Below are 22,976 nucleotides of genomic sequence, written 5' to 3' on the forward strand. Positions count from 1 at the left end.
AAATATCAATATGATTCATAATTAGGTTGAAAATAAGGAAGAATAAAAAATATTATGTCAGTTCCTTCGCAATCATGTCACACCAATTTTCTTACAAAGTTATCTCTAAGAGGATCAAAGTTTTACTATGACCACACACAGAGAACTGCATCTTGTTACAGTCTACATGTTAGCAACAATAAAATATGTATCTGTTGTTGAGTTTGAGCTTTATAAGTGTTGTGACATATGTACAAACAATTTGCACCCACATGATATATTCAGAACCTACCTTGATGTTCTCGATACCTTATAGCAGATATGGTCTGTTTCTATTCCTACATTGTCATGAAAGTGGAACGATATTGATGGAGAAATCAATTGGATATGGCATTTTAGTATTTTGTTAATTTAACACATATAGTTTTATGGAGGATAATTAGATATTTTGATCCACCAGAATCTATAACTATAAGAACCATTTTAGTTACTGAACAAAAGACATGTTCTCTGAGGGACGGGTATGATACCATTCTTCTTTTGAGTAATTACAGAGCCACCGAATATGCAAATACATACACATATATATTTATATATATATATATATGAAAATAATAAAGGAAAAAAGAGAGAAGGAAAAAGAAAATAGAATACTGGGCTGCCTTCTTTTCTCTGACCGGTCTGCATGTGTTATTGCCTCCTTGCAGGCTCACGGACCCATCATTCCTTCTGGGTTGGATTCCTTCTCGTCCTTTAAAAACGGCCTACTTCTTTTTCTCTTGCTCAGTAACACAGGTGAGCCCACCCACTTGGTCTTCTTCCTCGAGGCTCTCGATACCTCCAAACAAGTATAGAATCGAGCCGACATCTCCCATATCCACAAGTCAGGGATCAAATCGCTCACCAAAATCGCACCAATCCATTCAAAATCGCATCCCCGTCCTATCTCTATCCATATCCCCTTCGATTCCTAACTGATTGGAACATGTTTCCCCTCAATTCAATCTCTAGCAGCGACCTATTTAAAGGGAGTCAATTCATATGAGAAGGGGGCGCAGAGGAGAAGAGAGAGAGAGCCCTATGCTACCACCTTCATGAATGCCTCCCTCAGATGGGGAGATGGGCTAACCCTCATACCGCTACTGTTTAGGACTGTTGCGCCGTCCTACGGCTGGCCTTCATGCCATTGCCCGTGAGCGCCGTCACCGCATCGTGACCATTGAGTCTGCATCGGTGAGTTCAATGGTGGTGTGCATGTTTGATCTTCTACTCTCTTTTTTTCTACCTCTATTACCAATGATGCCCGTCGAGTTTAGCTCTAGCCGGCCTCATTGTCGTGACCGTCGAGATAGCTCTGACCGGCTCTGCTGCCATGGGCGTTGAGAGTTGCGAGCAGCGTCGGTGGAGATGGGAGCAGCATGAGGGGGCGGGTGGGAGATGGTCGACATGCGGTGGGAGACAGTGGCGCAATGCTTTGTGAACATTCCCAGCTCCCCTCAAGCGCACGAGCTCAAAGACAAATCTAGGAGCGCTGGACGGACGGTCCAGGTTTCTGGCATTAGCTGCCACGTTGATTTTGGAGGGAATATTGTTCACAAGATGTCAAACCGAAACAAAATAGTTGCATTATAGTAGTAGAGGTATTCCTTTTTGGTAGGGACCCAAAGCGCTTGGACTTTCATTTTTAAAATCGAGGATGTCGTGGCACTGATGACTAAGCATTCATATTTCTGATGCAAGCAGGTAGCTGTGCATGCAGCTTTGCAATATTCTGTAATCTTATATGCTTGATTGCTTGGTGGGGGAGAAAAGTATGCAGGGATTCACATTATCCAGTTTTTTTTTCCTACGGTGTGCAAAACAACTATCCATTTATCACTTACGTAGACAGTGGATGGCCTTTGTTGAAACCTTTTCTGCTGAGTTGCTGTCTTGGCATGAGCAATTGGGCATAACAGTGACGCTCTGCAAAACCCTTAGTCCACACGTAATTGAAAGGATATACAACCAATTTGGATGCTTAAGAAAGTTTGGTTTTGGACAATCTTTATTACAAGATATTTCACCAAGGGAGTGTGACCACTTCAGGTTGCACATGAGATAAAAGCAACAATCGGCGTGGCTAGGACCAAAATGCAACAACCAATATCAGCTAAAAGCAAAACAAAAGGCTCGTATTCCCGCTCTCTTTACACCAAGGCGGCTAGCGAAGCGCAAATTGTGGCTTCGATAGATCCTGGGGTTCGTTAGATATGGACTTTTAGAGCAGGTATACATCAGTCCAACTCTGATCAGCTGAAATTTGTCGATACCAGGAGACATAGTTCTATTTCTATCAGGTTCTACACTTTTCAGCAAGCAGAGATCACCAAAACGAATTGTGGAATCAGGCGGCCGCCGCTTTCATTATTGTGGCCGAAAGCTACCTCTGTTGCTTAAAAATACCTAACAGCAAATTAGATTCAGAGAGAAGCTACGTGCGTGTCTCGTCAGATAAAGAAACTGAAGATGCAAATGTTTTTGTATGTACTAAATCCAGAACCAGATATGTACGTGCATCTTTTCCGTGAAGCCCTTCAGGAATGCCAATCTAGCTGAAAATTGTTAACACAGTGTCCATTTTATTGCATATAAGTACCTAACAGAGTTGGCGGCAATTGCTTTGTATGCCAGGGAGGTTGTAGTCAAAGAAGTCAAACATAAATGCGCACCCACTTCTCCCTTCTCCGACTTGTCATTTCGCCTCGCTTCCATCTCTCTCCGGCTCTCTCACGCTCCAAAGGTTGCCTATGTAGTTTGTACCACACGGACCGCACGAGGACGAACGAATTCCTCCAGTCTTGCCCCGAACCCAGTTCTTCGCATCTTATGCCTTCTTCCTTCTGCAAGAGCCTCCTAAAGCCACAGCCTTCAGCTTGCCCTTGCTAGTGCGGTGCTGCGCTGCTATTCTTGATGCGCTATTTGGTGCCAAGATATATTCTTGGTTGCTCGAATCGAACCGGGTGCGCTGGAATCACTGAAACTTGCGCCTTTCGTGGATTGATTCCGCAGGAGCTCGATACGGGATCCAGTTCTTGGAAGCGGCTTCGGCTCCATATTGGCGCGCGCGAACCCAATAAAGGCGCGCTCTTTTGCACGGAGATAGTTGCGACTGGAGGCCACGAGAGGGAGTATGGGCGCCGGCGCGTCGGACTTGGCAGGTATGGAGCTCGGCAAGGTCGCGCGCGCCGGGCTGGGCGAGCTGCCGGATCTGTGCGCGGCGGAGGTGCTGCTCCACCTCGACGCGCCGGACATATGCCGGCTCGCGCGGCTGAACCTTGCGTTCCGCGGCGCTGCGGCGGCGGACTTCGTGTGGGAGGCGAAGCTGCCGAAGAACTATAGTTATCTCCTGGGGTTCGTCGCTGGTGCGGAGGAGGGAGAGAGGAGCGATATGGGGAAGAAGGACATCTATGCGAGGCTCGCAAAGCCTGTGCCGTTTGATGATGGCAAAAGGGTGAGAATCTTTGTTCTTCTTGCTTGGAATCATTCCATTACGATCGCAAAAAGAAGTTTTTGCCCTCAATAAAAAAAAGGTTCTAGTATTTCTCATTGAACTTGTTTAGGAAAGAAGGTGTAAAAAACTTTGATTCCTCAAAGTTCAACTTGTTTGGTGCTTAGAGTTCGATTTTGGTGTCCTAAGAAAGTGTCGTTTATAGGGAGACTTTGGCTTGCTTCATTTCTAAAATTCTCAAGGTCGTGCTATCTTACCATGGGCTATTGAAAAGTATGTGCAATTAGTTTGTTATGGTAGGCAAGATTGAATATTGTTTGATTTAGAGGATTTTTCCAATGTGTACTTTTCCGCTTTGTCTCGCAGGAATTCTGGTTGGAGAAGAGCACAGGTAGTATTTCCATGGCGCTGTCGTCGAAAGCGCTGGTGATAACGGGGATTGACGACAGGAGGTACTGGGTTCAGATGCCAACCACTGAATCCAGGTAACTATGAGTTCTTATCTTGCTTTCCAAGTTCCTACTATGTTGAAATTGTTTTTCCTCTCATGTTTTTTTTTGCTGCAATTTGGGTTGTTGACAGCTGTACCTTGTGTATGTAGGAGTAGTTTTAGGGGCAATTGCCACCATACCATTAGTGAAATTAAACTTTGCCAAAATATCACTGAGTGTGTCAATGACATGTGGGACCAAGCCTCACTTGTCATTGCTATAGCTCAATGGCATTTTGGCAAACTAAGGTTTCACTAGTGGTATTTTGGCAATTTGCTCTAGTTTTTAAGTCAGATTGAAATGAATGTTTTTTGCTGCTACTGTTGAAAAAAGCAAAAGTGGAAGAAAGTGACATCTTTTTTTCTCCTTTTTGACAAACTAGTATTGATGAAAATGTTGAATAGGAAAGTGAAACGTTGGTCATGGTTCCTAGCCCGCAAAATTGATAAGGTAAGCATGGACGCTAGCAAAAATTGACACGAGATAATTGGTCAAGAACAACACCATGTGGAGCTGAAATTTCAATTAATTTTCAATGTTTACTTCTTTTCACTTTGTAGTCTTGGTATTTAGCACCACCTGACCACCATATTGCACTAGCCTCTAGTTTTTGCATGGTCCACTGTACTTTTCTTTTGTTTTCCGGAAAAAACTATACTTTTCTTTCTATCAATTGTTACTTTTTAAGATGTTACACAAGTAAATTTCTTGCACAACGGTTTTTTTCTTACATAGAAACAATTTATTCGATGGACTATACTTTTGGTTGTTCCTTTGTCATTGGAGGCCACCTTCCTAGGCCAACTCATATAAAACACACAACTTCCCTCGAATGCAAATTTTGTGTTTCGCATGCATCTATTTTGTCATTTTCGGATGAAACTTTGTCGCTTTTTCCATTCCAGAGCTGGTATATTTCTGAGAGCCATGCGGATCATATGGCTTGTTTATTGTATCATTGTTGTCAAAATGGAAGGTAGGTGTGGGCTTTTGGCCCATACTAAAGCTTCTATTTGACTTTCAACATGTGGTGCAAATGTAATACAAATATATAATGAAATTCGATGTCTTTGATTTATTCTGTTCCAGTTTGAAAAACACAATGTTTGTGTATATCATACGGTGAAACTAGTCTGAGCCAACCTTCTGTGCTTGATCCTGCAGGTTCCACTCTGTTGCATTTCTTCAGCAAATCTGGTGGTTCGAGGTGGTTGGAGAAGTCGATTTCTGCTTCCCTGCGGGGACCTACAGCCTGTACTTCAGGCTTCATCTTGGAAAATCTTCCACACGTTTCGGCCGCCGTATTTGCAGCTCGGAGCGAATCCATGGCTGGGACAGGAAGCCTGTACGGTTCCAGTTTTCTACATCAGATGGCCAACACGCCTTGTCCCAATGCTACCTAGATGAGCCTGGAAGTTGGATTCTGTACCATGTTGGTGATTTTGTTGCATCAAACTCTGAACAACCAATCAAGCTGAAATTCTCGCTAGCGCAAATCGACTGCACTCATACGAAAGGTGGCCTGTGCGTGGATTCAGTGCTAATATATCCGAAAGGCTTTGAGCCAGAAAGGGTGATCAGGGCTCAGAAGTGAGTTTGTACACTTGTTAGAGTGGCTTTACAGTAGAGTTGTAGACAAATATGAGTAGCCTGCCGTTTTTAACTGGGGCTGATCGTATGGTATGAAGGCATGTGTACATAATTTTTGGCTGAAAATTTTGTACGATGGCACCAGGGTGCTTCATTTTGCTCTGCCTCATGGTGGTCAACTGGTCATGGTGCTGACTGCTGAGGGATCTGTATCGAGCTCAGTAACCTTTGTCACCGGTTTATAGTTCTCAGTTTCTTGTAACAATGTAGTTTTGCTCCGTGTCTTAATTTCTCTGTCATTAAGAATTGAATACTGCAATGTTGAAGAGGATGACTGTCTCGTGAGCCTCCAAAATTCTTGATGCTTCTGACGACAGAGATTTCTTCTAACAACGTCACTAGGGACTGAATTGTTGGGATTTATCCGTTTAGTCCTTCTGAGCACACCAAGTCAGCTCTTTTATCGACTAGCAACTACAAACATGAAATCGGTAATATTGTGACGGGTCAAAAAATTTTATAGGAAAATAATAATTGACAAACAAAGTATACACCTCAATAGATGGAAGGAAATAATGGTATATTAATACTTTTTAATGATGATATCGCGTATTAATTGTAGATTTCTAAATTAATCGGAAGTTTCTAAATAATTGAGAGGGGAGGAGATGGAGCCTATCCAAGTCAGTCATGAGAAGCAGTAGCATGATCAGCATTATTAAGAGCGACATAATTCATAAGGCAACACAATTTTGTGATCATGTATAGCCACAGTAAATATAGTTCACCTTCTGAAGTTGAATTAAGATTGCATTTGCCCAGCGACGAAAGGACGGAGCTCAAGATTAGCGTGGGATGGTTGGCAAAGAGAAGACTTGGATCCTAAAGTAATTCTTCCTTTGCATGAGTAAGGGCTCGGCCCAGTGGAGCCTCCGTAGTCCACTGGCATCGTCCATGCCTCATTGAGGCCCATAAATTCACAACTCACTAGGCCTGCCACGATCTTCACCTTTCCTTTATCCCGCGTCACAAAGAAGCTGTTACATCATTGAGGCCCATAAAGTTAAAGATTTTTTAAAACCCTAGTACAAACATATAAGAAGCACGCATATAATCACCTTACTATATACACACTCATATATTATTTATTAAAGATCGAAGATATAGAGCTTAAATATTGACAAAATCATCATATACGTTTTGTTGTAAAAGAGTATATCATCTATAATTGATAGAAAATTTCATCTCAGTAAGACACATAAGAAATGAGCTTAGAGTTGATAGTTAGAGCATACAACCACCTCCACGATCGCCTATTCTCCGGTTAGGAAAAAAAAAGTTGTTGAATATTACATCACAAATGCCGGAACCCATGGACTACATGGTGCATCCGTCTTGCGCGACAAGAGAGCGGTAGGCGTTTAGTTTTGCAATTTTTTTCACGAGAAACCTATTTACTTAAATTTTTAATCGAAAAAATATATAAAAAAAAAACTCTCCTTTATCCCGCCTCACAAAGAAACTGTTACATCATTGAGGCCTATAAAGTTAAAGATTTTTTAAAACCCTAGTACAAACATATAAGAAGCACGCATATAATCACCTTACTATACACACACTCATATATAAAGATATAGAGCTTAAATATTGATAAAATCATCATATACGTCTTGTTGTAAAAGAGTATATCATCTAGAACTGATAGAAAATATTTTATTTCAGTAAGATACATAAAAAATAAGCTTAGAGTTTAATCCCTGATAGTTAGAGCATACAACCACCTCCACGATCGCCTATTCTCCAGTCAGGAAAAAAGAAGTTAAATATTGCATCACAAATGCCGGAACCCATGGACTACATGGTGCATCCGTCTTGCGCAACAAGAGTGCATCACACAAGTCCGAACTAATGCAGTGGTTACATCCGAGCCACACGGGTGAGCAACATCTGCATGTCATGCCATCGCACCTGTCGGTCAGTCGTGATTGGACCTTAACCGTGAAGGAGACGAGATGAGACGAGACGAGACATGAAGATCCATTGCTACCGGGTGTAGTTTAACGATCCCTCAATAAAATAATTACAAATGAGACACAATATAGGAGAAATATTATCTATTCTTCATTTATTTGTATTTTATAATAAATAGTTCTGTTCCGTATATATAATAAAAAATCTTTAAAAATAAAATCAAAATTTTCAATAGATCAAAATAGATCTACTTTCGGTGGTAAAACTCCAAAATTACTAACACAACACAGGTCGCGAGTTGTGACCCGACCGGCGGAATCTCTTGGCACGGCCACACGTTTCCCACCCGTCTGCGTCGCAGCGAAAGGCGCGGAGTTGGGGCCCTTGACGCACCCCCGTCCCCCGAAACCGCCAGGGGGAAAAACACAAGCAAGCGACCGCCGCAACTCAACCGGCCGAAAGCGGCAACACAAAGGAAAAGCGCCCCAAAACTCGGTCGATTTCCCCTCGCTTCCTCAACCATCCAAGCCTCCCCTCCCGCAGCCAGGACAGGACAGCACAGGAGAGCGGCTTCCTCTGCCCGCACCCATGGAGGCGCAGGAGAGCGGCGCTGGCTGGGACTTCCTCGATTGGGTGGGCCCCGACACCTCAACCTGCGTCTTCCGCCTCCTCGACCACCCCACTGACCTCGCCCGCGCCGCCGCCGTCTCCCGCTCCTGGCGCCGATTCGGTACGCCCCCCCTCCCAAATTCCCTTGTCTACCTCAGCCTGTGATGTATTTGCCTAGAGAACTCTCACCGTCTCCCGTCGTTGGGCTGGGTTTGGGTTGGTTGCCGAGTTCGACGCCTCGATTGTCTTTCTCCCATGCAGTTATCGACAACGAATTCTGCAAGAGCCTGTGCCTGCGGATATGCCCCGAGGTCGCCAACTTCACTCGCGCGGTCGAGGTGACCAGATCGCCGCAGCCGCCCGCTGCTCACGCCTCCGAGTCCAGCCATGACGCCGACCTCAGGAGCCGCGAGAGGGACCACAGGATATACTCCTACCTCAGCGGCGCCCTCGTCTCCAACAAGCCCTCCATGGACTGCATCCTACACTGCATCGTCGCCTCCAGCACCGACAATTTCCCGGACGAGAGCATTGAGAACACGCTCGAGCCACAGGACCGGATCAATCATCGCTCCTCCTACTGGTCCAGCGGCGGGGCGGACGACCCCGACCTTCCGGAGAGCTTGACCTACAGGCTCAATTCTGATCTCTGCATAATTGATGAGATCAGGATACGACCGTTTAAAGGTAGAAAATATATCTGATTCATTTAGGTCGTCGTGATGTTTCTCGTGCCTACAATTAGATTTGCCTTTCCCGCTGATTGGTCCTGTGAATTCAATTGCCTTTTTTGTTTCGTGTTACCAGCGTATTTTCAGCCTGGCCATCCTATTTACTCTTCAAAGTCGGTACGAATTCGGATGGGCCGTTCCAAGCTTCCTCCCGGGTCAGAGTGTTTTGTCACGGATGAGGATGAGAACCTGAGGGCAGTCGCTGATGAAAATTACGTGTGGACGTACACGTCACCAGAGTTTCCTATGCTGCAGGTGAGTTGAAGGCCTCTTCCCACCTTCTTTTGACTTATCTGCCAATAAGGCGATAACCCATGATCAGCTTCTTTTAGGATAACAGACAACTCTGTATAGCTACATTATTGTATCTGTCGTGATCAGTATATTTGTGCGGAAGATATATAACTTTAGATGCAGCACTTTTGACAATATCGGCAAGTTGTTTAGGTTATACCGGAGATATTAGTCCCTTTACAAGATAGTGTAAAATAGTGAAGTGATATAATCTTTCCTCGTAGTTTGGATTTATTACAAATATGAATTAAAATCTTGAAATTTCTTGATCGTATATTTCTGCTTTCTGAAATCCAGTCGTTATGTTATCTTTCGATGATTGAACTAAATTGGTTTTAGTGCTGTATAGAAAATTGCAATTGACTCCACAAGAAGTTAGTATGGTGGTTGCCTGGTGTTTATATTGTTGTGGTGTAGTATTTCACCAAATCACCCATCTATGCAGAAGGCAGAAAGGACCAGTTTTACTGAATATCCAAGCATATAATCTTTTCTTTCCAGCTGTAACTTTTTTTATGAGAGATGTCATGATAGTTATCCTGTGTTATGATCTAATGAATAACATCTTGAATGGATAAGTATTCCAACCTTATTAATGCCATCTTATTTTGGTGTAATAGAAAAATGAGCTACAAACCTTCAAACTCCCGCGCCCAGTCCTTTGCATTGGTGGTGTAGTGAAGATTGAACTGCTGGGAAGGATACAGAGACAAGCTATAGATAATAGGTATTACATATGGTGAGTTCTCAATCCTCTAATTTTTAATGTTGATTGGTCACCTGATCTTTTTTTAATGTTTCTCTCCTAACAAAGTGAAAATGCCATAATTTACTTTTGAGAAGAGAGCTGGCCTGGTTGTTATGCAAATTTGGAGATTGGATATACATCCAATTTCAAGCTGGAGTAGGAGTGCACAAGTTATTATTTTTCACTGCAAATTAAAAAAAGTTGTGTTTATAACGATCTTCCCTGTAAGTTGTCTTTACACTTGATGTAGTTGTCTATTTGTTGCCTCCACAAGGAACACATGCAGTCTTGTGAATTTTATGATACTAGCATTTGCACACGTGTTACATATGTAGAATCAATCTAGTATATAGCAATCCGAAAAAGTATGGAAGATAAATAATAGAAGATTGAATGGATTTTTAGAATGTATGGAAGGCAAACATTGGACGTCTAGGTATAGAAGACAAATAATAGGATATTAAATGTATTTTTGGAAGGAGAAACGGGGTCCAACTCTACACGGTGACTATTTGATCAACTCGGGTAGACGGTGGAGATCGTCCGGATCTCCCACAACTGGTGAATTATATATGAGTATAAACATAGATGTATCTAAAGTAGAGTTTGCCTTATGTAATTTTTCTGAAACATTTCCTTGGATATCCATCAATGCCGTAATGCTTACAGTTTTTTTTTGCGTGTTAACAGTGTCTGCCATGCCCAAGTGGTCGGACGCTCGCTTTCACCAGATTTAATGGTTGACATCTCTGATCCTGCTGGTTATTCAATTCTCAAGTATCTGCCAGGTGCCAGTAAGTTGCGCGCAGAAGACATACTCCCCGATGATGCTAGAGAATCGTCGGAGTGGCACTCGCTTGTTGCTAGATACAGGCAGATGAGGCATCTGGCGATGATGAACGTGCTGCTTGGACCTGTACAGTTTATGGATGAAGACGATGTAGGTGGTGTCACAGATGACGACCTGTACATGTAGGCTTTGTTTGCTGGACTGCAGGGCTTTTACTGTCTAGAAGCAGTCTGTAACCTAATTGAGAAAGAAGGTTGTTCTGATGAGTAAAGTGCAAACAGTTGCCGTTACCATCGTGATTTTGCAACTCTGCTATCTCGATTGTGGTAATAACATATGCTCCGCTCTTGGACTTTGGTTTTCTGATGGATTGCTGAAGATTATGGCTGAGTATACAAGATGATTGTATATGTGCTGACGGTAATCTACCCAGTGCATTTTAGAGTGAAATGCCGAATTCGATCCCGATTGTTTCTGTTCGGCAATCTAAAAGGGGGAAAAGATCATAGTCACGTCTTCTTGATAGGGAAAGATGGACTAGAAGGCGGGAACTTAACAGAGGATCAAATTAAGAAGCCTAGCTAGCTTGATGCGTCTCAGGAGCCCTGAGCTTCGCTGGGCATGGCAACCTCTATTCAAGGAGCCGTGGCGTGCCTGTTCTTCTTTGTCCATACCAAGCTTTTCCTTGTTTCCGCGGAGGACGAAAACGGCGACGGGGAACACATTTTTGGTGAGCGGCGCGCGGGTGTTCCTGCGATGCAATGCATGCGTTCGTTCGGCCACTCGTCGCCTGTGGTTCTGCTGCGAGGGTCCATACATTTCTTGCATGGGGGTGGCTGTTCGCTGCCATGGAGAGTATTTCGCTCGTTCCAAGCTGGTGTCTCACTTGCCAGTCTGCGGCCACACTACACTGATTATCCCTTCCTTCCGCTCGTGGTACAAAAGCAGAAGGAAATGGGAGGAATGCATATTGCACAACATATGTTGGTGAGACGTTGCATTGGCGTCCAAATAGTCAAGTACATGATTTAGAGTTCGGAAGATGGTGCACATTCAACTTGGGCAAAATTTGGACATGGACATAAGATAGTATCAACTTGACAGCGTTTTCTTCAAGAGGTGTGGCCGACCATGTACGACGCGAACCCCCACACCGCGATCACCAGAGCCAAGATCTTGAACCCGCTCATGGGGTCGTGGAACCAGATCCCAAGTTGCGCGTCACCAATCCGCCGGCTCTCCGAGCCACCGCCTTCAACTGGAGCCACGGAGATGGAATGGAGCATGCGAGCGGTTGTCACCGGTGCCGGCGCTGAGAAGTACGAGTATCAGTTCGTCGATCATCACATGTTGGAACGACATCTTCTTTGACAACAAGAAATATGTTTCTCCTCTACAGGTGTATACATTGACTTCGTTCGTGGTCTCTATTATATCGGCCGGAGCATTGTGTGCTAGTTACTTCAACATGTATGAGGCTGAAGTGTGCAAATAAGGAGCTATTCACCCGATTTTGATGGCAGTTTAGACTCCGTATCTAAGCTTAAGCATAATAACTGCAGTAGAGGAGATGTGTTTCTTCTTATTAAGTGCCTCATGTAATATTTCCGTTCCTTAATATGTGGTTGTGTGCATCTCAGTAATATAAAGGCTAAAGATAAACTCTTATGTGTTATATCATCTTGATGTAATGATTAATAAAACTTTTTTTTCTATAAAAAAATCACGTTGGTCATGGTATATTGCTGCTTACTCCTATTTGACTGTTGAGACTGGATAGCCTTGTCGTTAAATTCCATTTCTGCTGAAAAACTACGCCACAATTGAATGGATGAAATTGCCACAAGAGATTTGGATTGGGCTTATGCGAACATTTGGCGCTTGTGCGCCAGTGTCACACCATGTCCAGAGAAAAGTAGCCCTGAATTGGCCACAATTTACCACATACACACTGAAACAGCATCCCTTACAACTGGAGTTTCCTTGATGGTACTAATTTTATACTTAATGTTAATTTGACCACTCCTTTGTTTGTTAGTTTGATTGTGCTACCAGTGGTTATCCATGTGGCTGCTTTATTGACAATGTGTCTTCTTCCCCTATGCCTTCTTAACAAAATTTTGTTCACTTGGTTGCATGTCCGTTGGAACTTTCAGTCATCTTCTGTGCTGCCGTTATTTTCAAAACTCTGTCATTTTGGTTGTCTTGTCAGATCTGCCTTGCTAGTGGTACTGTTTTTTTAGCACATGCCCAGAAATTGATTTGTTCCTGTCCATCCCATAATCAGGAACTGACGGAAGTTCCAGTTTTCTCTTGATATGCTAGATGTTACTACAAGAACTTTTCTAGGCCATAAATCAAGTTCTGCAAAAGATAAGATAACTTCTTTAAGTGAGGTATCTTTTTCCCCTAAAAAGATGAAACGCCACTATGTCATGGATACTATAGAAAGTGTGATGCCAATTAGGCAATTACTACCTTCAAGCGTACCACCTTCCGTACTGCCAGAATCAGTCCTGGCATTAGGCATTGAACATTTGTGACATCATGTCGTATGGTGTAAATCTGGAAATTGTGTGCAATGTGGTTAGTTCAGTTGTTTTTCATTCAGACATATCACTGGAGCTTTATTAGTACCTCTCCTGGACCCGAGAAGTTGATTGATGTGCTGGAAGTAAGGCCTGGAAGAACCATGCTGTGTACTCGCACTCCATCTTCTCCAAGTATCTGGCCTCTTGCCTTTTCAAAGGTACTAGTCCATTAGTTAGCACAGAGGAAGATTTGTTCTAAACTTTAAATCAACACAGAGGAAGTTTTGTTCCTATATCACTCTAGAAAGGTAGAATTGCAAATATTTTCTTCATACTCACTGGATTGTCAGATTCCATATCTTCCCTGTTGTATATCTGACCAAGATCAGATATGTTATTTGCAATCTGTATTGCATCTTGCGAAGGCAAATCCTGTCAATGTCAAACATTAATCTAGTGTATTGACCACAGTACTTCTATTGGTGGCGAGTTATTTCCTTGGCTGTGAGAAAAATATATATGTTAACTGCACCTGTTGCTTTGTAATGCAGGTGATTTTGTTAGGCACGCACTTTACTCTCTTTTTTGGGAAAATGTAAGGCATAGACTATACATATCATGGTAATGTTGAGTGTTTTCTACCGATGGATTAGGTCTTGATTCCACAATCTCAGCGTTGCTGTAGTGGAATGAGGCCTGTATAGCAGCTTGTTGAAGGAGTACTGAGCCAATCGATAGTGTTGGTGCAACCAAGCAACCCTGATCAAGAAATCAGCACAAATTTGCATGCTTAAATGATATTGACAATGCAATCTTTATAAATAATGTAACGATGATAATTTCACTAATTTTACCATGCTTGCCTTCTCGCAGAATGCTGACAGCTCAGCTACTGTGTCTAACTCAATTTTTGGAACGTAGACAACGCTGCTTAAACCGAATGCTGCTGCCTAATCACAAACCATGTCAGGTGGACAAGCAGTATTATATTTCCTATCAAGTATTCCGCATGAAAAGAATCTGAAGCATTTGTCGTAGAGTCTTGACCTGACAAATTAGCTAATTAAATTTAGTTCTGAATGGCATTTATATTTCTCAGTGTCATTTTTGTGATTGCTGAAAATGCATTATTGAGGTTCTGACTTGTTTTACCTCTTAAATCTGCATTGGTACTCTTTAGTGTTTATGAAGCCATACAGCTTGTATTATAGTAAGGTTTGCATTTGTCGATTAAAACAATGTCTCAAACATTTGTATTGTAGTAAGGTTTGCATTTGTGGAGAAATTTAGTAACAGTGTCTTGATGTTTTACTTTCGATTGGATCAAATGATTGCGTACTTAGCTTTGGACTTAAGCACTTTACAATCTTAAAAAAAAAGCTCCACCGACTAGGAGAAACTAGGTGGCTTATATTAAGAAGAAATAGGCACCCAAATTCGAGTTGAAGAGCACTTTACAGTATAATGTAGCTTAACTATGATTTTCCATCTTGTAGGTAGATAATTGACATACCTGCTTGACATTGTCATAAACAGTTGAAGGTTCACTGAAATCAACAACCACACCAGTTGCTCTCGACTGAAAGAACAGACCGTGCGGTCAGGGAAAAGACACCCCAAAGAATCAGTTGGAAACTTACAGCCACAAGATCTATACTTGTGCTATGGAGCCCAGAACCATGGTGAGATCATTGAGCACCGGAATTTCCAATGGTTCTTCCATGCCGCTTATCTGAAGAGCAGTGCCAACGTTTATAAACCTTACGTGATCAAGGACAAGCGTTCAAACGGCAGCTATGCAGCGGAAAGGCAGAGATTAAGTACAAGAGAAATAGCACATTGAATGAGTGGTGAGAACCTGTCCTGCGTCTTCGCCAATGCACTGAGAATCGATTGCTCCTGCAAGTTCCATTCCCCTGGCTTTACTTACTGCAAGTATTGCCGTCCTCCCAATTTCCTTCGTGGCCCCAATGATAACAACCTTGAGAAGTAACATCAGCAGGCTTTGCCGTCAGAACGAAGTTAGCCATTAACAGTGCCAGAGAAGCTGACTTCTCAAAGAACACAAACTGCAGTACCTTGATTGTGCTCTGGGAGGGTGGCGTTTGCATGGAGCAGAAGACCTTTGCTGCATTTTTCCTCGCAATCTTGCCGCATGTTCCGATTTGAATAGGGTAGCACAATGAAACCATACTTCTCCGGAAGGAAGCCCGCTCGGCAGAGCTAGAGCAAGTGTTAGGTCAGTATGCTTGGCTTGGTCCTCCCGTGTGTGTTTTCTACTGTGCTGAGCTATCTTATCTTCTTCTGAATGTGAGTGGCCTGAAACCACTTGGCTTAGATCATGCATACGTTTTCTGAACCTTGCTTAGGTGCGTACTGTCAGCCTCGGTGTTGGGCCCCTTACTAGGACTATCATGGTAAGGTTAACACTGATGCAATTCAATGCCTGAAATGCATTCAGTTTTGTGCATTTCAGTTTTGTTGCGTGTACTCTAGTGTACTGAATCAGTGTCTACTTTATCCTTGATGCAGATAGAGTAACAATGCGTGCCGGGTGCGGTGTCAGGCTGGCATTGGCCATTTGCCCTGTTGGTCATGCCTTGGTGGGTGTCTGTCCATGGTCCTCCAAGCTTTCATCGGTCGGCCGAGAGGCGAGAGCACGTATAGGAGCAGCTGCACGAATAGGAGCAGCAAAAAGTGCCAAAACCCAACAGGGGCGCACACATCCGGAGGCCGGCTCGAGACGGGAGGGATTTGTCGGCCCGCACGCGTGAAGCTGCAAGTGATAATTCGCCAATCCTCCTGCCTACCCTTTTCACTCTCTTTCTCCACTTGTACACCCTTCTTTCCTGGAAAACAAATTTTATGAGACTCATACGCGTAGTACCAGGTGAGACTCTTATCCGTGCCGTGCACGTCTTACATGCCTACGCGCGTGGGAGCACGTGTCACGTCGTTGCACGGGTTTATAGGAAGAATCTGATCTCTTAAAATTTCTTTCCTCTTTCATATACCATATAGAAAAAGATTTTTTGACATAATTATACCGTGACATAGATATTGACGCGTGTAACAACTTTAAGTAGGTTTTACGTGTAACACGGCCTTGCGAAAGTACAACGGTTAAACGAGTAAAAGTGGAGTAGGGGGAAAGGGAGAAGCTGCTGCGCTTTTGATGACTGCAATCTTGATCGCAGCTCAGCTCCTGGTCGGGCTCTTCATCTCGGCGATCGCCGGCGTTAAGGGGAAGAGACAAGTAGCAGGCGGCGAAGCGCCGGCCGGACTAGGCCAACGGATTGGAAGCGGCAATGACATAAACTCTACTTGCATTTGACTGTGCTACTAACTTCAGCTAATGACGTGAGCTTGTTTTAGCTTTACGTGCTTCTAGTTCTGCAATGGCGTACGCTCCGATTTTGTGTCGTAGAATCGACTGCTCGTGCGTTGCTTTCTTTGCCGGGTTCCTCTTGTTTTTTGAAGCCTGGGTTCCTCTTTTGTTGTTCGTCTTGCAAGCCAAGTATCCGCTTTCGCATTCACCTTTCTAGAAAATCCTCTGCGTATCTTATTCGCAAGGGGTTCGCATAATTTGAAATGGGCCTGCTCTGTGTGGATTTTGACATTGATAGAATGATTACAATGCGGGTGAAAATCCAATGTTGAGCTTAAAAAAGAATTTGAAACGAACCACATTGTTCTCCCTGTGCTGAAAGTTCATTCCTTTTATCTTAGCATCAGTATGGAAAATGCGCAATCCATGTGATTCTTTTTAAAAAAAAATTCTGGTCACTTTGTAGAAACCATCTGATTTCTTACCCCCCCCCCAAAAGCCAACACATGTCAAGATACAGACAAAGATAAATAGTTGATTTTATCGAGTGCAAGAACACATTACAGATAAGGCCATCCAATCATATTCCCTTCATTTTATTTTTTTTCTCATTTTTATTTTTTAATTTCATCATATCTCTAATAGCTTTTTTTCAAGCGAATTTCTGAAACCAAAGTAAAAAAACTCAATACGAAACTAATGAAGGTAAAAAAAAATCGTTAGAATAATAAATGAAACAAAAATCTCTTGGTGAACGCGAAGGATTGGGTTGGAGATGGACTAATGTTTGCGTTCGATCACCTACAGATAAAAAAGTACAAGCACAGTGTACCTTTTTCTGTAAAATCTCCATGTTTTATGGAGGGGCATGCTGGTAATTCCGCTATGGGCAGGCGTGACAGGCTGATAGCGCTCGTGCCAGGCAGAGGCACACACCTCGGTAATCCGACAGAGGCGAAGCCTAGGGCGCCGCTCCGCGCCGCGCCCAAGGTCATCTTGGCTCGGCTCGATGACACGTGGGCCCCGCGAAACCGGCTCGCCTTTGGATGCGCACGGCACTTGAGTGAGCCTGATGACCGAGTCGGACCCTCTTGGACTCGGTCGGTTTGGGTCCCTGATCCGGATCATGATGCCGCCTGTTGCCCTCTTGTGGTTGCCTCGCATGTGCGTCGCGCCTGGCCACGGCGCCCACTCGCGCATTATTTATTGGGCGCGCAAAGTTGGTGCTGTCGCTGACATGTGGGCCCATCTACTGTTCCCTTGTCACCCCTGGCGGTTAATGGTGGGGTCATGAGTTTTAAGATTGGGAACAGTTAGCATCGCACGGCCTCGCTTTTCGCATCGCTGTAGCATAACGCGTCACCGGGTAAATTACTTTTACGCTGTTCTTTTCTGCTGCTTTCAAAGTACACTAGTATCCTTTTGATTAGAATATAAGAAAGCAGCAGCGTTGGATCGGCACTTTCGAGCTGCCAAATCTTGCTCCTCTCGCCAAGATAAATCTCACGGCCAGGGCCAAGCATCTACTGCTGTGCCACTGTTCGTGCTCAAATCAAATCTATATTGACTAGTTCTGTAGGTGAGCAGTGGCAAGTGGTAGCCTGTCTGCTTGCGCAAGCAGAAGGGCAGTACTACGGCTAGTAACATGCAGTAGCATTTTTTATTTGTCCTTCGTGCCGGTCATTCGTCTCATTCCCTCGAGAGTCCAAAAAACCCACCTTTTATTTTTTAAACCTGTTCTGATTAATGTTTACACAAAAAAGGTCAAACAGAAGAAACGCAAACGTAATTTCTGACGACAAGACCTTTCGAGGAGCCCGTAAATCTCCATGACCTTGCCGTCTTGGTACTGGCAGCTCTGAATTGACGTTGCACCCAACTAAAATGATCAAGACATGAAGTTTATTTAGGTAGCTTGGCTTTAAGTGTGGAGCTCATGGTTACCGGTATCTTTCCACGCTGCAATGGCGAAATGCTACACACGCGCCTAGTTGTTCTGCTTAAAATAACAGAGGAGGAATCCTTCCTCCTCCGCCTGCTCGTTTCTTCTATAGCGTTTGTTCCCTTGTTTCTTTTGCAGTCCTGCTTCTTTTGTTCGCTTCCTTCTTTTCATTTCAGCATCCCTGCTAATTTAGCTACCAGTAGCACCGCTTAGCTGTGAGCTCTCTCAACCACTCCAGATCACGATCACTGGTGTTGCAGCAGCGCCCACGAAATGAGCCTGCAGGGCGACCCGACCGCGGCCGGGGAGGAGACGGCGGAGGAGCTGCTCGCGCGAGTCAGGGGGATGGTGCCGGCGGCGCTGGCAGCGGCGACGGCGGCGGGAGGGTTTCCGGGACGGTGGAAGGCGATCGCCGCTAAGCTGGAGAGGCTCCCGGCGTGCCTGTCGGACCTGTCCAGCCACCCTTGCTTCGCCAAGAACGCGCTTTGCCGCGAGCTGCTGCAGTCGGTGGCCGACACGCTCGCCGAGGCGACCGAGCTCGCGGGGCGGTGCCGGGAGCCGCCTACAACCGGTAAGCTGCAGACGCAGAGCGCCATCGACGCGCTCGCCGGCAAGCTGGACCTCAACCTCCGCGACTGCGCGCTGCTTGTCAAGACTGGCGTGCTGTCTGATGCCTCCGGCCCATCGCTTCCGGCAGAGGCTACGGCGGGGACCGCCCCGTCGGTGGCGCAACCGGACGTCCGGGAGCTGCTCGCGAGGCTGCAGATCGGGCATACCGAGGCGAAGAACCGAGCGGTGGACGGGCTTCTTGAGGCGCTGCACAAGGACGAGAGGAGCGTCCTCTCGGTGCTCGGCCGCGCCAATGTCTCCGCGATGGTGCAGCTGCTCACGGCGTCGGCACCCATGGTGCGGGAGAAGGCAGCCACGGTCATATGCCACCTTGCGGAGTCCGGCAGCTGCGAGGGGCTACTCGTGTCGGAGGGCGTCCTGCCGCCGCTCATCAGGTTAGCCGAGTCCGGCAGCCTCGTTGGCCGCGAGAAGGCCGCAATCACGCTGCACCGCCTGTCCATGTCACCTGACATTGCACGCGCAATTGTTGGCCACGGTGGCGCCGGCCCGCTCATTGAGATCTGTCAGACAGGGGATTCCATCTCCCAGTCCGCTGCGGCCGGCGCGCTCAAGAACCTCTCGGTGGTACCAGAAGTGCGACAGGCATTGGCTGACGAAGGAATTGTCCGTGTCATGGTCAACCTGCTGGATTGCGGCGCCGTGCTCGGCTCCAAGGAGCACGCTGCCGAGTGCCTGCAGAACCTCACGTCCAGCAACGACAGCTTGCGGCGGGCCGTCGTGTCGGAGGGCGGGCTGCGCAGCCTGCTCCTCTACCTCGACGGTCCGTTGCCTCAGGAGTCCGCGGTGAGCGCGCTGCAGAACCTCGTAGGCTTTGTCTCTCCCGACAGCCTCGTGTCACTCAGCGTGCTGCCTCGGCTGGTCCATGTGCTCAGAGTCGGGTCAATCGGGGCGCAGCAGGCAGCGGCAGCGGCGATCTGCCGGATCTCCAGCTCAGCTGCCACGAAGCGCGTTGTGGGCGAGCACGGCTGCATGCCGCTGCTCGTGCGCATGCTGGAGGCCAAGTCGAACGGGGCGCGCGAGGTCGCCGCGCAGGCCGTGGCGAGCCTGGTGAGCTACCCTCCCAACGCCCGGGAGATGAAGAAGGACGAGAAGAGCGTGCCCAGCCTGGTGCAGCTGCTGGACCCGAGCCCCCTGAACACGGCCAAGAAGTACGCCATCTCGTGCCTGCTGTCGCTCTCGGCGACAAGGCGGTGCAAGAAGCTGATGATCTCGCACGGCGCCATCGGGTACCTCAAGAAGCTCTCCGACATGGACGTCGCCGGCGCCAAGAAGCTGCTCGAGAGGCTGGAGCGCGGCAGGATGCGCAGCCTCTTCAGTAGCAAGTAGCAGCTATAACAACTAAGCTTCACTGCTTATGTGATAGTACATCGCAAAATTTCTTTTTGTCGTAACCTGTATAAAAATCAAGTCCAGTTTCACACACACACTCACGCTATGAAATGGTGTTGTGCAGGTGTTTATATTGAGTTGTAATGTAAGTAGGGTGATGGGTATGTTGGGCTGTACTTAGGAGCTTCTCACTCTGAATAGTAAGTTAAAATGAATGGATGAATAATTGGTTATGGTGAGGCTTTTACGATTGCAGGCATGAGTAATGGTAATAAAATGGAGACTTTTCGTCGTTAACAGTGTCAGTGAGATGTTTGAAGCAAGGAGGATCAGTTAAGATGACAGTGAGAAGACGGATCAAGATCGTACGTGCATCTCATATCGTGGTTTAACGAGGTATGTTTAGTTGAGGTACAGCTCAATTGACATGAAGTGCTAAACATCCACATAAAACGTTCCGCTATCATTTCTAAAGAAATATAATAGATGTTACCGTGGGACGTACGATCTTCCTAAAGAAATATAGTTTGGTTCTGATAGAAATATCATTCCTCCCGCGAAATGTGCCAACATATGTGAGTTGCAATCTGAAACATTTGGTCTTGTTTTGTAGATTTCATTTGTAAGAGAAATGTCTGTTTAAAAAAACACACGCTTGATTATGTTTATGTACATGTGCGAAGCAGGAATGGATAAATATTTTGGGCCTTCGGACGTTAAATGGGCTCGGCCCAAATAATACAAGGGTTCGCGGCCCACGTCGTCCGCCAATACGGCAATACCTGCCGGCTTGCTGCGCGGGCGTTGTGCAGTCGCTCCCTCGCCTCCCACTCCGGCTCTCCCCCCAAATCCTCCCTCTCTCGCAGCGCCGCACCGCCATGAACCTCTTGTACGCTCTACTGTCCATGCTTCCCGGGCTACCGTTTATGGCTTGGCTTCTCGTCTCAACGCAACATGCTCTGCTCATCCGACCTCAAGGCCGCCTCTATCCACAAGGGGCCAGAATTGTTGTACGATCATGGGATGGGAGGATCTGCGTGACTGCGTGCCGAGGAGGACTGGATCTTGAACAATTCACACCTAGTGCATCTGGGGTCCGGCATGTTCTTCCAGAAGGAGCACAAAGAACTGTCCGAGGATAGCTATATCTGAACGCAGACTGATGAGTTCGCCGTGCTCACCGGATTGATAGTGCAGCGCAGCGGGGTCCACGGGGAACTTCAAATGATCAAGCACAGGCCTCGACTTTGTAGATTTCAGGCCATCACCGACAGTTGGGTATTTTGAGTTGCCGGTATTGGCATAATTGGGCAGGTCAGTATGGCGCCGCAGATAGTCCTCCCAAGTATTCCTCTCCAAAAAAAAAAAAAGCTATCCCTCGTATTTTCTAGAAGAAAAAGCACAAGCCCTGACCCATTTTATTAACGAGACTCCCTCACTCGTATTCTACTGCTAGGTATCATTTGAGCCAATTTCTTGAGAGGATTTTAAAATTTCACACCTAGTTTCAAAAGAATAAACCAGATATATTCCACATGTATGTCAAAATCAAACTTTTATACATACGGTGGAATCACAAGTGAAATCATTATATTGCTATTATATAACGATAAGTGACTAGTAGGTCTTAAAGAATAAACACTAAGATAAGCCAAGAACATCGTCAGTGCCATTACATAGCGGGTCTTCCATCAATTCACATGCATTGTTCGGGGGAGCGTCAATCTAGAACATCGTCTCCGGGTTAAAGACTTCCTCCTCTTATAACTCAACTCCATCCTTCGAAAGATCCTCGAAGTCTTCACCTTTTGAGCAGCAGCAAATGGTTGGGAGAAGGTAAACGTGAGTATACAGAGTACTCCGTAAGTGTGAGAGTGTATGACATGAGAGCTTAAGATAAAAAAATAATTGATTAGGTTTGCTGCATCTATGCCATCATAATCTAGGACTCAAAAAGACATAGCGGTCCTAATTACTACCACATTATTCCATATTCCATTTGACTATCAAACTCACCAGATATTCCATATTCGACTACCAACTCATCAGGTTACCATCACTTGATTATCAAAACCAAGCATCCAAGATTCTCATCTAATTATAAAAAAAGTCCAAGGCTGCTCTTTACCGTGAACATAGATCATATATTAGTTTTACACTCTACAGAGGTTGCACACTTTATCCACGAGTCATGATTCTTGTGTTACTTCACACTTCTGAGGTGTAGAGTCAGTGTCTCACTACAAGGTCTTTATAAAGCGCCTCCAAATTTGTATACACCTACTAAGGTTTCACTGCTAATAGAGATTTCATCTACTGTAGAGCCATCTCTTGTGTCACTCAACTGTTAACTGGTACGTACAGAATAAGGAGGATATCTAATTAATTGGTCAGGTCGTATCCATATAAGCCTCATGATCGCACTATTGTGCCAGGTTATATGTCCATGAACCGGTCCTTAGGTACTCACATATCACCTAACACAGCAGCCATACCAACTAAATAAACCTATCTAGATCCCTA

At 45.3% G+C, this 22,976-nt stretch overlaps 4 protein-coding genes across 5 annotated transcripts; 3 read left to right on the forward strand and 1 right to left on the reverse strand.

The window, feature by feature from the left end:
* The first annotated feature begins 2,668 nt into the window (after positions 1-2,668).
* LOC133911409 (F-box protein PP2-A13-like) lies at positions 2,669-5,746 on the forward strand. 2 transcript variants are annotated; one of them, XM_062353640.1, is made up of 4 exons: positions 2,669-2,911; positions 3,031-3,472; positions 3,836-3,954; positions 5,125-5,746. In XM_062353640.1, the coding sequence occupies exons 2-4, from the start codon at positions 3,152-3,154 to the stop codon at positions 5,552-5,554; spliced, it is 870 nt and encodes a 289-aa protein (XP_062209624.1). In that variant the 5' UTR covers positions 2,669-2,911; positions 3,031-3,151; the 3' UTR covers positions 5,555-5,746. The 2 variants fall into 2 exon arrangements, with proteins under 2 accessions (XP_062209624.1, XP_062209625.1); XM_062353641.1 differs by having other exon boundaries at positions 2,669-2,906.
* A 2,183-nt stretch (positions 5,747-7,929) lies between these two features.
* LOC133911411 (F-box protein At4g00755-like) lies at positions 7,930-11,056 on the forward strand. The gene is made up of 5 exons (XM_062353642.1): positions 7,930-8,251; positions 8,392-8,817; positions 8,938-9,116; positions 9,776-9,894; positions 10,594-11,056. Exons 1-5 carry the CDS (start codon positions 8,110-8,112, stop codon positions 10,877-10,879), a joined length of 1,152 nt encoding a protein of 383 aa, XP_062209626.1. The 5' UTR covers positions 7,930-8,109; the 3' UTR covers positions 10,880-11,056.
* A 1,465-nt stretch (positions 11,057-12,521) lies between these two features.
* Positions 12,522-15,523, reverse strand: LOC133911412 (dihydrodipicolinate reductase-like protein CRR1, chloroplastic). Its single transcript, XM_062353643.1, has 10 exons — positions 15,303-15,523; positions 15,083-15,205; positions 14,882-14,956; positions 14,738-14,803; positions 14,079-14,174; positions 13,867-13,983; positions 13,564-13,656; positions 13,331-13,432; positions 13,172-13,258; positions 12,522-13,057 (listed from the first exon to the last, which is right to left on the reverse strand). The coding sequence occupies exons 1-10, from the start codon at positions 15,414-15,416 to the stop codon at positions 13,025-13,027; spliced, it is 906 nt and encodes a 301-aa protein (XP_062209627.1). The 5' UTR covers positions 15,417-15,523; the 3' UTR covers positions 12,522-13,024.
* Positions 15,524-18,295: 2,772 nt separating this feature from the next.
* On the forward strand, positions 18,296-20,686 carry LOC133911413 (vacuolar protein 8-like). The gene has a single exon (XM_062353644.1). The coding sequence runs from the start codon at positions 18,768-18,770 to the stop codon at positions 20,448-20,450; it is 1,683 nt and encodes a 560-aa protein (XP_062209628.1). The 5' UTR covers positions 18,296-18,767; the 3' UTR covers positions 20,451-20,686.
* The last annotated feature ends 2,290 nt before the right edge of the window (positions 20,687-22,976 follow it).

This window comes from Phragmites australis, chromosome 3 (assembly GCF_958298935.1).
Source record: "Phragmites australis chromosome 3, lpPhrAust1.1, whole genome shotgun sequence".
NCBI lineage: Eukaryota > Viridiplantae > Streptophyta > Magnoliopsida > Poales > Poaceae > Phragmites > Phragmites australis.